At 42.7% G+C, this 12,531-nt stretch overlaps 1 protein-coding gene across 3 annotated transcripts in view; it reads left to right on the top strand.

Annotated features, from left to right (window-relative positions):
* The window catches only part of prex2 (phosphatidylinositol-3,4,5-trisphosphate-dependent Rac exchange factor 2), a 152,016-nt gene that overhangs the window by 101,244 nt on the left and 38,241 nt on the right, over positions 1–12,531 (top strand). For all 3 annotated transcript variants that reach the window (XM_015955247.3, XM_054751157.2, XM_054751158.2), the window contains exons 26-29: positions 625–804; positions 953–1,047; positions 4,604–4,686; positions 10,503–10,593. In XM_015955247.3, coding sequence (XP_015810733.3) covers positions 625–804; positions 953–1,047; positions 4,604–4,686; positions 10,503–10,593 — 449 coding nt within the window. The remainder of the gene's footprint in view (positions 1–624; positions 805–952; positions 1,048–4,603; positions 4,687–10,502; positions 10,594–12,531) is intronic.

The raw sequence follows: 12,531 nt of genomic DNA on the forward strand, positions 1-12,531 counted from the left end.
GGGCATTTTGACGCTCTTTCACCCTGTGAATGTGTAGCAAACAGGCCAGCGGGGAATACGAAGAGGTTTAAATCTGAGACGCACTTTGTCAACGTGAAAAACGTTGTTTTGATGCAGCCCCTCTCCCAGCGTTTCCACTCTGAGATGCATTGAAGGCTGATGGTGTGACGTAATGGAAAATAAACGCGTGCTGGAATTAAAATGAGTCTGAAATAAAAAGAGACCTTGTGTGTCAAAGTGAGTGTGCGGGGAGAGATCAAAACGAGCACAAGCCTAGCATTTAGGCTGTAAATGCCACCATGTGTTGCTGCAACTGTGAAAATATCCCGTCTATCCTGTTCCTGCTCTTCTGATAGGTATCTGCCAGGGTCTCTTACAGGATACAAGACAACGGTAGTACAGAGAGGGGACCACGTAGCAGTGTGTTGACACAGCTGCACTGAACATCACGTTTGAACCTCTAAACACGATGGGGACCTCTGACCACTCGAAGCTGTTGAGCTGGAGACAAGTCCGATCATGTTGGGGTTTTGTTTGGCCTACAGCATGTGCATGGCCCTTAGAAAGGTGGCAGCCTTGCTCGAGTCTGATCAAACTTGTTTTTGTTGCTTTTGTCATTGTCAGTCTTCTATCCTCCATCACTTATCCTCCAGCATCAGAGGTGAGGAACCCAGAGAGCTACATTTCTGCAGAAGGTGAAGGAGAGAGGAGTGAGAGGAATGGGAAGAAGGTGTGTTTCAATGTGGCAGGGGATGAGCAGGAGGACTCTGGACATGACACGATCAGCAACAGAGACTCATACAGGTAAAACTAAAGTGAAAGAAGGTCACCCAGCTGTCACAGCTTTGAAGACTTGATTCAGGAGTTAAAATAAATCAAAGAATTACAATAAACCTCATGATGTGTATGTTTTTACTCAGTCGTTGGGTTATTTTCTCTGTGTTCGAAACAGTGACTGTAACAGCAACAGAAACTCCATCGCCTCCTTCACCAGCATCTGCAGCAGCCACTGCAGCTCCTACGTTCACAGTGATGAGATGGACTCAGGTGCAGAAAGACCACACAAGCATTCACATCCACATTAAAGTCACCATAAATGCACAGAAAACTTCAAAGTTTTAACCCTCCCACTGTCCTAATGAGGGTGACCCCGCGAGGATAGTTGACCATTGAGCAGGATTGATAGTTTATCCCTTGAGGTCCACGTGGCAGGGGTGAGGTGGTGCTCACTCCTCACCCCTGCCACATGGACCCAAGGGATAAACCATCAATCCTGCTCAATGGTCAACTTTCCTCGCGGGGTCACACCCATTAGGACAGTGGGAGGGTTAAAACACAGACATCTGTATGTAAAATTTAGATTTCTCTATCTTACACTCAGTTAACGATTATATATTGTGGTTTATTTCCCCCTCATAGCTGTGGTTTATTAGCCTGGCAAGCCATCCTGTATATTCCCACTGACCACATTGTTAGGTACACCTTGCTAGTACCAGTTTGGATCCCTTTTTTGCCTTCAGAACTGCTTTAATCCTTCATTGCATAGATTCAACAAGGTACTGGATACATTTGTCAGAGATCTTGGTCCATGTTGACATGACAGCATCACGCAGTTGCTGTGGATTTGTTGGCTGCACATCAATGATGCAAATCTCCCGGTCCACTACATCCCAAAGGTACTCTATTGGATTGAGATCAGGGGACTATGGAGGCCATTTGAGTACAGTGAACTCATAGTCATGTTCATGAAACCAGTCAGAGATGATGCTTTATGACATGATGCATTATCCTGCTGGAAGAAGCCATCAGAAGATGGGTACACTGTGGTCATAAAGGGACGGACATGGTCAGCAACAGTACTCAGGTAGGCTGTGTCGTTGCAACGGTGATCAATTAGTACTAAGGAGCCCGAAGTGTGTCACAAATGTCCCCCACACCACCAGCAGCCTGAATCGTTGACACAAGGCAGGATGGATTCATGCTTTCATGTTGTTGATGCCAAAGTCTGACCTTACCAACCAAATGTCGCAGCAGAAATCAAGACCAGACTCATCAGAGACAGAGACTTCTAAGACCAGGCTACATTTTTTTAAATATAAATTTCTATTGTCCAATTTTGGTGAGCCTGTGTGAATTGAAGCCTCAGTTTCCTGTTCTTAGCTGACAGGAGTGGCACCAGGTGTAGGGCTGCTCAATTAATCGAATTTTAATCACGATTACGATCTGAGTTTTGAACGATTATAAAAAACATAACAAGCCGATTATTTGCTCCTCCCGCTTGCGCTGCCCTAAGTTGCAAATGAAGCGCTCCTCAAGGGAATGATGCAGTGATGTGTCGGTCGCTAAAGACAGCTCTCGGAGCCGGCTCCTTGTTGGATTAACCAGAGTGAGTGACACACACACACCGCACCTGCGGTCTCCTGAGCAGCTAAAAACAGCTAAATGTGCGCGTGCGGCGTGCTAAACACACGTGCAGCTTGCCCGATTGTGTGAGACCAGGGTGGGGGGGTGGGGGGTGCAGCTGTGGTCGGGACAATTATTACATTAACTGATGGGCCTGTAAATAAATAGTTTATAAATAAGGTAGAAATAAGTTCCTCACGCTGATAACTAATCTCTCTGAGGACACGGTGCTACAGCACCTTGACACGACTCAATAAATGTTATGTAACATTTTGTGAACATCAGTTTATTTGCATTTATTTGTTATAAATGCCACTCTATAATTCTTGCTGTCAGTATTTGCAAGATATTGGTATTTGGGTCTGTACTGGTTAGACTTACATGAGTTAAACCAAGGTCTATAGCCCTTGGGTCATAGACTATGAGCTATAAGTATATTGGTCCTTTTATCCTGGGAATCAGGAGTTCTTTTAGTGATCATCTTGTTTCTTATTTTTGTCCTGATTGTGCCCTGAGCAGTTTTATGACTGAATAAAAACAAATAAAATCAACATAAATTGAAAAATCGTCCTAAATAATCGTGATCTCAATTTCAGTCACCATAATCGTGATTATTATTTTTGCCATAATCGAGCAGCCCTAACCAGGTGTGTTCTTCTGTTGCTGTAGCCCATCTGCCTCAAGGTGTGATGTGTTGTTCGTTCAGAGATGCTCTTCTGCATACCTCGGTTGTAACGAGTGGTTATTTGAGTTACTGTTGTCTTTCTATCAGCTTGAACCAGTCTGGCCATTCTCTTCTGACCCTGGCATCAACAGGGCATTTTTGCCAACAGACCTGTTGCTCATTGAATGTTTTCCCTTTTTTGGACCATTCTCTGTAAACCCAAGAGATGGTTGTGCGTGACAATCCCAGAAGATCAGCAGTTTCTGAAAAACTCAGACCGGTCCGTCTGGCACCAACAACCATGCCACATTCAAAGTCACTTAAATCATCATTCTTCCCCATTCTGAAGCTGGTTTGAACTGCAGCATTTCGTCTTCACCATGACAACATGCCTAAATACATTGAGTTGCCACCATGTGATCATAACCAATAACAAATAGTTGGACACCTGTACCCCAATAAAGTGGCTAGTGAGTGTGTATGAATGTATAGTCTGGCCACAATTGGCGACTCTTAGTCGTGGGGCAAGATCTGCGGTTGTTTTTCAAACTGTCTCCGCGTACTACTGGAAAACAAACAATGCTATGTACTCTCCGCTACGGATGTCAGGCAACCAGGCAGTTCGCCATACTCCCATCAAAGAAGATGCAAATACATCATTTTTCGAAATAAACTTAAGTACCTCTATCTGCTCTTGACTTTAAGAAAAGCCCAAGTCTAAATAGTCCAAAGTTGATGCCAAAGCCGTTTCAAACAAGCCATCACCGTCTTTGTTTTTTCAGTAGCATCCCGCCCACCAACAGAGTGCTGTGATGGGACCGGTACCAGACTGTCCAGGGCTGCAGTGGTTCCAATAAAGCAGGGGTGCCCAATCCCGGTCCTGGAGGGCCGGTATCCAGCAGGTTTTGTGTTTTTTCTGCTCCAACACACTTGATTAACTGGTTGAATCACCTGTGCAGCATCTCATCAGGCTCTGCAGAAGCCTGTTAATCACCTGCTGATTGAAATCAGGTGTGTTGAAGCAGTTAAAACTAAAACATGCTGGATACCGGCCCTCCAGGACCAGGATTGGGCACCCCTGCAATAAAGCATGACTAGACCACACTTTTGCGTCGGCAAACTAACTGTCTAGATTCTATCCTAGTGAATTATATCACTAGTGACTTTTTTCTGCACTGAAAGTTTTTACTTCCCTGCTTCTACCTCAGAAAACACATTAATTTATTTTATGTTGTTACTTTAACTTGAGTAAAAATGTGAATTGCAGTGTATAAATGAGTGAATGAATAATTCATTCTTTGTAAAGCACTTTGGGTGCCATGAAATGTACCAAATAAATCAAATCCTTTATTATTATTAATACTTTCTCAACATTTTAACTAAATTCCCGTCATCTCTAAAGGTGCAAATCAGTCCCAAAAGTGTTGTAAAACACTTCACATATGCATGTATTAAAATCTGTGAAAACAGAAATTTCTTAGCTCCGTTTGTGATACTTTAGGTCAACGCTGACAAGTTTTTATTCCGTTTCTGTAGGAGATGAGATGGCCTCCAGTGTGTGGCTTTCTCATGACAAACAGAAGAAACTCCATAGCTTCCTAGAGCATTTATTCAGCCAGGTGAGTCTTAATGTGTGATATATGTCATTTTTAGACACAAAACAAAATTTGATTTACAACAATGCAGCTGTCCTGGAATACAATTAATTTCTTACATCTTATTTATACCCTAAGGACTACATTTTACTGGCTACAATTAGAAAAAAAAGGTCACATAACCTGGAGCTTTTATTACGCAAATGCAAGATGTATTAGATCTGCCCAAACTGCCATTATTTTTGGCCGTTGTGTGTTTTCTTTAAAGGTCAGCCATTTATTGTGCCTTTTGTATATGAAGAAGAGAACTGTAACGATTTCTTACCTCTGGACAAAATGGTTTTGACTATACCACACACGTGTTCGTTTTTATTGGCCTATGGGGACACCTGGTTCACGTAAGGAAATCCTTCTACATAAATGATCTGATTGGCTAACCCCGTTCTTTACTGCATCATGACTTTAACCAAAACCCAAATTCTAACCCTGAATTGTCACTCTGTACCCGAAAAACCAGTATTTGATCCTCATATACTGTAGGGAGCCTAAGTCACGCCCATCTACTTCCGGACCACGGGTCCTCGGAAGAACGAAAACATGAATCCAAGTCAACGGGGCTAAAAATGCTATTTTCTAATCCTCTTGTTCTGTGCCATGGATTTCACGTATGATGTCCGTGAATTTTAAAGAAGCATTTTGATACCAAGAACGTGCTTATTTTCGAAGAGTGGGAAACGTTATTTTAGGTTTTGTGTGAAAATAAGTCCAGGGGTCTCATTTATCAAACATTGCGTAGAATCCTTACTAAAACCGTACTTAAGCTCAGCAAAATAAGAAGTACTTACGCCAAGTAGGTTTGTGATCTATCAAACATGGAGTACGCACAGCTTCACGCAATCTCCGCTTCAGAAATCGGAGACTAATGAGAATGTTTCTCAGCTGCATTTTAGTCAAATCCCGCCCTCACCACGCCCACTTACTGCCATAAATAGTCAATGCAAAGTGCCTTGTGGTTCTCATGCATTTACATAAGCCAGCTGTTGCAACACTCCGCCAGTGACGATGGCGACCGTAGATCAAGGCAGATCAAGGAAGCGCAATTTCACAGAAGCAGAAATTCAGGTACCTGTAGGTGGAGAAATGAAAGGAAGTGCTTTTGCAAAACAAATAAGAGAAAATCCACGGAGTGGCACAGCGTTGCTGAAGCCGTCAATGCTGAGTTCTTCAGAGAGATATAAAAAAATATTTAAAAAATGGTCCAATCGGGATTCGATCCCCAGACTCTCAGGTGAAAGTCACGTGCGCTAATCAGTCAGCCAAATGAAGATCGCCCTTGTACTAGGGGTGTATGAACTAGTCGACTAGTCGACTTCACTGCTCTGCAGTGACTTTTTATGCCTTTCAGCGACTAGTCGCTGTCACGTGATAATGAGCGACAAGATGCAGTCCTCGGAAAAGACAGCAGGTGACGAGCCCCTGCGCATCGGGAGGCAACGCGCTGTGCCAGAGCGTCGGCACTGACACCCGCTGTAAAACAGACATTTAACCAAATTGTGGCGTTTACCCTCTTGCAATTTAACCTTGCCCTCACCCCCATCCTAATCTTAACCAGCGCGCACATGCAAAGCTCTGATCGTTGACGCGCTCCAGACATCTGCGTCCTGAGCACGGCCACAGTAACATCAAATTAGTTGTCGCCACCTCAAAAATAAATTTAACACGCGATCGTTCATGTCTGCTCATTTCCTTTGATGTTTTCTGTCTTTTTTTTGTGCCTGATGCGTTTCGCTGCTGTGGAGCGGGGCACATCACCTGTTTTGTCCTCCAATAACTTCACCTCACTGATGCGGTCGGCAAGCAGCGTGCACTCCGCTGTTTTTGCGGTCGGTAGATCTTTTAGAACTGCAGTTCAAAGGTAACTCATGAGGTGAATATATATGAACCCAGGTAGCAGTTTTTCTTTAGGATTGAGAGGAGATGCAGGAAGATAATAAACAGAGACAGGACAGAAAAATAGTCAAATAAAAACAAGTTAGTTTTTGTACCTGCTGGTTGCAACAAACAGACACCATTGAAGGTAATCAGAAATGAGGAACAGAAAATGAAATAATTATTTTAATGTTTAGAGCAGCAGGAACTCTGAGAGGCTGCAGGCGCACTGCGCAGGGGGAGGGGGGAGAGAGCTGAAGTGGAGCAGTATAGATGCAGAAACTACCGCTGTTAAAAGAAATGTGTTTAACTTTGAAAATGTGGGCGCAATTTTAATTGTCAAGAACTCCAACGAAACACCCCCCACCCCCCTGCGCCGCTTCAGGTGTACGACGTCATCAACGACTAGTCAAAGTCGACTCGATTTTCATTACTTGACAGTCAACTTTAAAAAATATTAAGTCGTGCAGCCCCTACCTTGTACAAGTAGCCAGGGCGCATGATCAATCGGGTCACAGTGACAGGACACACACTGTCACAGACACATGGCATTCAGTCTCAATCTGTCCCCCTGCTGATATTCTGCATTCCGTATTCTGCACTTCAGTCTGTGCTTGTGTGTGTGCGCGCGCATGTGTGCGTGTGTGTGTGGGGGGTCTTGTTCTGTGTGAAAATGAAGCAGTACAAGTGATAATGCTGCAGGATTTCATAATTGTGTCCTTCTCAGCAGCAGCACTGCAGGTGCTCTCCATGTCCAAAATGTGCGTAAGCCAGGTCCTTAGTCAACTTAAAGTTGCACACATTTTTTCCATTAAGTTTTCTTTCATAAATCCCAAAGTTTGCATGGAAAGTTGCTTACACAGTTTTCCGACCCCGTTTTGAGCGTAAGCAAGCTTGATAAATGAGGCCCCTGGACTACAAATGCGTGTCACGAAAGTGACGTCATCAAACCAGACACGGAGAAAACTGAGGGAAAATGGCTGTAAGTTCAGCAAACTTCCCACAGGAGGAGAAACCTCACCATAACATTATTTGGTAAGAAGCAGCTACGTTAGGGGAGAGGACATTATGTGGTGATGTGCCGATTTCTAGTTTGTAGTCATGCTAATTACGAACTTTTACAAGCTAATGAATCTCAATGTATGTGACAGACGTGGTCGAAACATCCATCATTACTTTGCATTTAAATTGCAGTACAACATGTGTGCGATCCAGGGCTTAAAGAGCAAGTCACCTCCAAATCAACTTTTTTTCTGATAAACTATATAAATGTGTGTCTAATCATGCTGCTGACACGTGTAGTTAATAGTTTTGTACTTTAGTGCATTTTTGTTAAAATTGTAATTTTCTGCCTAAAACTGTCAGTGTTGTGCCGTTGTCAGGTAAAAACTCTGCACTGCATTTCAGTTTAAATCTGCCACCGCAATTGGCTAAGAGGTATGCTATGATGTAAACTGGTACATTATGATGTCACAATGTCGTGAGTGTGTGTATTTGTTAGTGGCTCCACCCTCTCGGTCTGCTAGGCAACAGCATTTGTTGCATTTTTCAAACGTGAAGTGGGAGTGAAGTACGCTTCTTGTAAGGGGTGACTTGCTCTTTAAAGGGGCATTATAGAAGTTTGACAGTCAAAACATGCATAGAAATAATAAATGTCTTCTTCATACATTCTCCTGCAATGCCCTGGTCCTGTATAATGAGCCCTGGCATTTTTACTGTGATTGCCTCTTTTTCTGTAAAATCACAGAAAAAGAGCTGCTCCGGTCGAGCAGGCTGCTTCATGCGCGTTCACGCCCAGGCATAGCCCTCCGAACCGTTCGTTGAACGTTGTTTTCAGCTGTCATCAAGAATATAGATGTTACAGATACAGAAGATGTCACTGGTGGTTTAGCTCATCTAGAAAGACTTAGGGCTTCCGTGCAGAAGACCCGTGTTCCATTCTGGATGTGAACATAGTTTTTTTAGTTTCTTTTTTACATTAATGATATATTTTTTTTTACAGTAAGATGCCCAAATTTTTATTTGAGACTCGCCGAACGGCATTGAATTCACAGATAAAAAAGATGTGGGTTCAACTTTCATTTTGGAACAATTTTTCAAGCAAGGGAAGGTAATTATCTGAGCATGTTGGCTGTGCTGAAGAGAAAGGTACAGAACCAAATTATTTAATTAGCTGCACGTTCTCCTGTCCTCTGTCCTCCGGGCCACACACACACACAAGGGACTGTCTCAGCTGTTATTTTCGTTAAGGAGTGTGCACGTACAGTATGCGCGCCTCGTGCACGAGCCTACTATTGAAGCTGCCTTTACACTTTTGGCCTGAGGGGGCAATCGCGAGCATAAAAATTCAAAACTCCGTAAAGTCCCTTTAATTAGGGCTGCTCAATTAATCGAATTTTAATCACGATTACGATCTGAGTTTTGAACGATTATAAAAAACATAACAAGCCGATTATTTGCTCCTCCCGCTTGCGCTGCCCTAAGTTGCAAATGAAGCGCTCCTCACAGTGTTGCCAATTTAGCGACTTTGACGCTATTTCTAGCAGCTTTTCAGACCCCCTTCTTGACTTTTTAATCCTAAAAGTACCTAGCGAACATCTCAGAAACATCTCTGGTAACCCTTAGCTACTTTCTGGATAACTGTCGTCGACATTTCCTGCAGGTTAGCTAAACACTCCGCCTGTGCTCCGGACCGTTCTTCACAACATTAGGAAAGGGAATGATGCAGTGATGTGTCGGTCGCTAAAGACAGCTCTCGGAGCCGGCTCCTTGTTGGATTAACCAGAGTGAGTGACACACACACCGCACCTGCGGTCTCCTGAGCAGCTAAAAACAGCTAAATGTGCGCGTGCGGCGTGCTAAACACACGTGCAGCTTGCCCGATTGTGTGAGACCGGGGTGGGGGGTGCAGCTGTGGTCGGGACAATTATTACATTAACTGATGGGCCTGTAAATAAATAGTTTATAAATAAGGTAAAAATAAGTTCCTCACGCTGATAACTAATCTCTCTGAGGACACAGTGCTACAGCACCTTGACACGACTCAATAAATGTTATGTAACATTTTGTGAACATCAGTTTATTTGCATTTATTTGTTATAAATGCCACTCTATAATTCTTGCTGTCAGTATTTGCAAGATATTGGTATTTGGGTCTGTACTGGTTAGACTTACATGAGTTAAACCAAGGTCTATAGCCCTTGGGTCATAGACTATGAGCTATAAGTATATTGGTCCTTTTATCCTGGGAATCAGGAGTTCTTTTAGTGATCATCTTGTTTCTTATTTTTGTCCTGACTGTACCCTGAGCAGTTTTATGACTGAATAAAAACAAATAAAATCAACATAAATTGAAAAATTGTCCTAAATAATCGTGATCTCAATTTCAGTCACCATAATCGTGATTATTATTTTTGCCATAATCGAGCAGCCCTACCTTTAATGCAACGTGGATTAATAGCGTTTTTAGCCCCGTTGACTTGCATTCTTTTTTTGTTCTTCCGGGGACCCATGAGCCGACCGGAAAGGGAGGAGACTTAGGCTACCTGTTTTCAACAGATCTTGATTAGTGTCCTGAAAGGCTGTGGACCCCATATTAATAAAAAACACACCCACATACACTCTCCACAAGGAGCTTCGGGAGTTTCTATCAGCAGTAAAATAACATAAAAGCTAATTTTATGTTTCTGTGTGTTTTTTTTTCTTCTTCCTGGGGCTTATTTTATTGTAGAACATTTCTTTCTAGCTTTGTTTACCAATAACATAACAAAATGTCACACATTAGACGTGTCTGAGTTGCTAAACAAGCAGGTGTTGGTTATGCGTAGGTAGCATTTTTTGCTTCCCTACACACACTTTCAATGGCTCAGTGAGACGCTGTGTCGTGTGTTGACCTTTGTGCTTTCCTTCAGGTGGACTCAATCAGCAGCATGCTGAGAGGAGCGATGGTGGCCCGGGCGTTTGAGCAGACCAAGGGTTTCACACCTGGGAGAGGATTACAAGGTAAAATGCAGTTAAAAAATACCTAATGTGCTAGATTAGTTTTCAATAGAGCATTCAAAATGCAGGGAAACATTAAGAAGTGTTATTTTTTTGGCTGTTTCATGCAAAAATTGTCTTCCACATATGTGATTCAAGAAAGACCGACCCCTGATGTGAGACTGGGAGGAGAACGATGACATAAAAGACTCTTGAGTCCAATATTCACATAAAACGGAGCAGGAGCTGAACACAAAGCGGCTGCGACTTCCTGTTGTGTAATGCGATGGTAGACACACGGGGGAAGACGTGTTGTGGGTGGATTCTAGAATTAAAAAGAAAAAATTCCCACATTTTTTTTTTCAGGCGTTCCTCTTCTTTATGCATCATTCTGTTCTTTTTTAGTGTTGAAACTGATGTTAGGTCAGTAAAAACCGGCCATGGCCTGCTCTCATCCTGGCCTCGCCAGTTTATTTGTCTATTGTCAGATTTTATGACTTACAGTGGAATGTGGCTAAGAAGAAAAAGCGGTTTTCAGCGTTCATCAAGGTGGTTTTGATGACTTGAACCATTTCTTAGATAAAACAGACGAGAAAATCACACATTTGTCCCAGAAATGTTGTCCGATGTGCAGTGTTGGGAGTAATGCGGTACAGAAGTAATTAATTACTGTAATGCATTGCTTTTTGTTGTAATGTGGTAATGTAAGGCATTACAGGGAAAGAAAATGGTAATATTTACTCGGTACAATTGTCAGTAACGCGGTAATTACAATGCATTTTAAACCCAGAATCAAGATGCGTTTCTTAAAAATTCAAATTGCGGGAAACCCGAAGAAAGATCCAGTATCTGCATATATTACGTCATTTATGGACTCCGCTTTGCAGGCAGAGAGGACGCAGCGGTACCGGTGTTCTGTTCTGCACCCGGCTCAAATACTCCAGCGGCGTCCTCCACGCGGCCGCTGTAACATTCACAAAATCGCTCCACTAAAACAAAATAATTCACCTGCGATCGTTCATATCAGCGCATGTTCGCTGGTATTCTGTACTTTTCTGACGTGCTTTGCCTCAGCTGAGTTAATCTGGGCCCCGGTGATTTTAACTCATTGCTGCTGGAGCGACGCGCATGCGAAGATTCCTTTGGCTGATAGTTAGAAAGTAGGAAGTCTAGGAAACGTTTTTTTCTGGAAGACGGAGAAAACATGCAGCATGCAGGAAGGTTCGAGAGAGAAAGGGCAGGAAATTATTCAAATAAAATCAAGAAAACAAAACAAAGTGCTTGAAAAGAAAAAAGTAGGTAGATTTATCCCCAATACTCATTTTTACCAGTGAAAAGCAATAATATATAAGCATTTAATATTTATACATGTGATAGAATCAGATCACCCCAGAAGCCAGTCCCACATCCAGGGCCGTATCAAGGCCTTTGGGGACCAAGGCTAAATAGACTTGGAGCCCCCACCACCTCACTCCCTGCTCAGTTAATCTAAGATGGCAGCATGTTGAGAGTACAGATTGTTGTTTCATTTATTTCATAAACAATCCTTCTAAAGAACTGTTTTTAACAGCAATCCTAGCTCAGACACCACATCACCTTCCACCGGATGTGTCATGAGTTCACCAGGCATCAGATTACCAAACTCATACTGAAGTTGTTTTGTTGAAAGTAACTTAGAGTAATGCAAAAGTAGTGTAATGCCTTACATTTTAAAATCAGTAATATTGTAATGTAATGAATTACTTTAAAATGAGGGTAACAAGTAATAAATAATGTATTACAGTTTTGAAGTAACTTGCCCAACACTGCCGGTGTGTGACCCGCTGTAGTAAAGTCTTTGTCCTTGAGCGTGACTTTAATGTGTGGTGGTGTTCTCCAGCAAAACCGCAGATAGCTCAGTTTATTCAGTTTTCATAATTCAAGCCTCTAGACACCCCGACCCATTTGGCACTCAGACCTCTC

Source organism: Nothobranchius furzeri, chromosome 7 (genome assembly GCF_043380555.1).
Source record: "Nothobranchius furzeri strain GRZ-AD chromosome 7, NfurGRZ-RIMD1, whole genome shotgun sequence".
Lineage (NCBI taxonomy): Eukaryota > Metazoa > Chordata > Actinopteri > Cyprinodontiformes > Nothobranchiidae > Nothobranchius > Nothobranchius furzeri.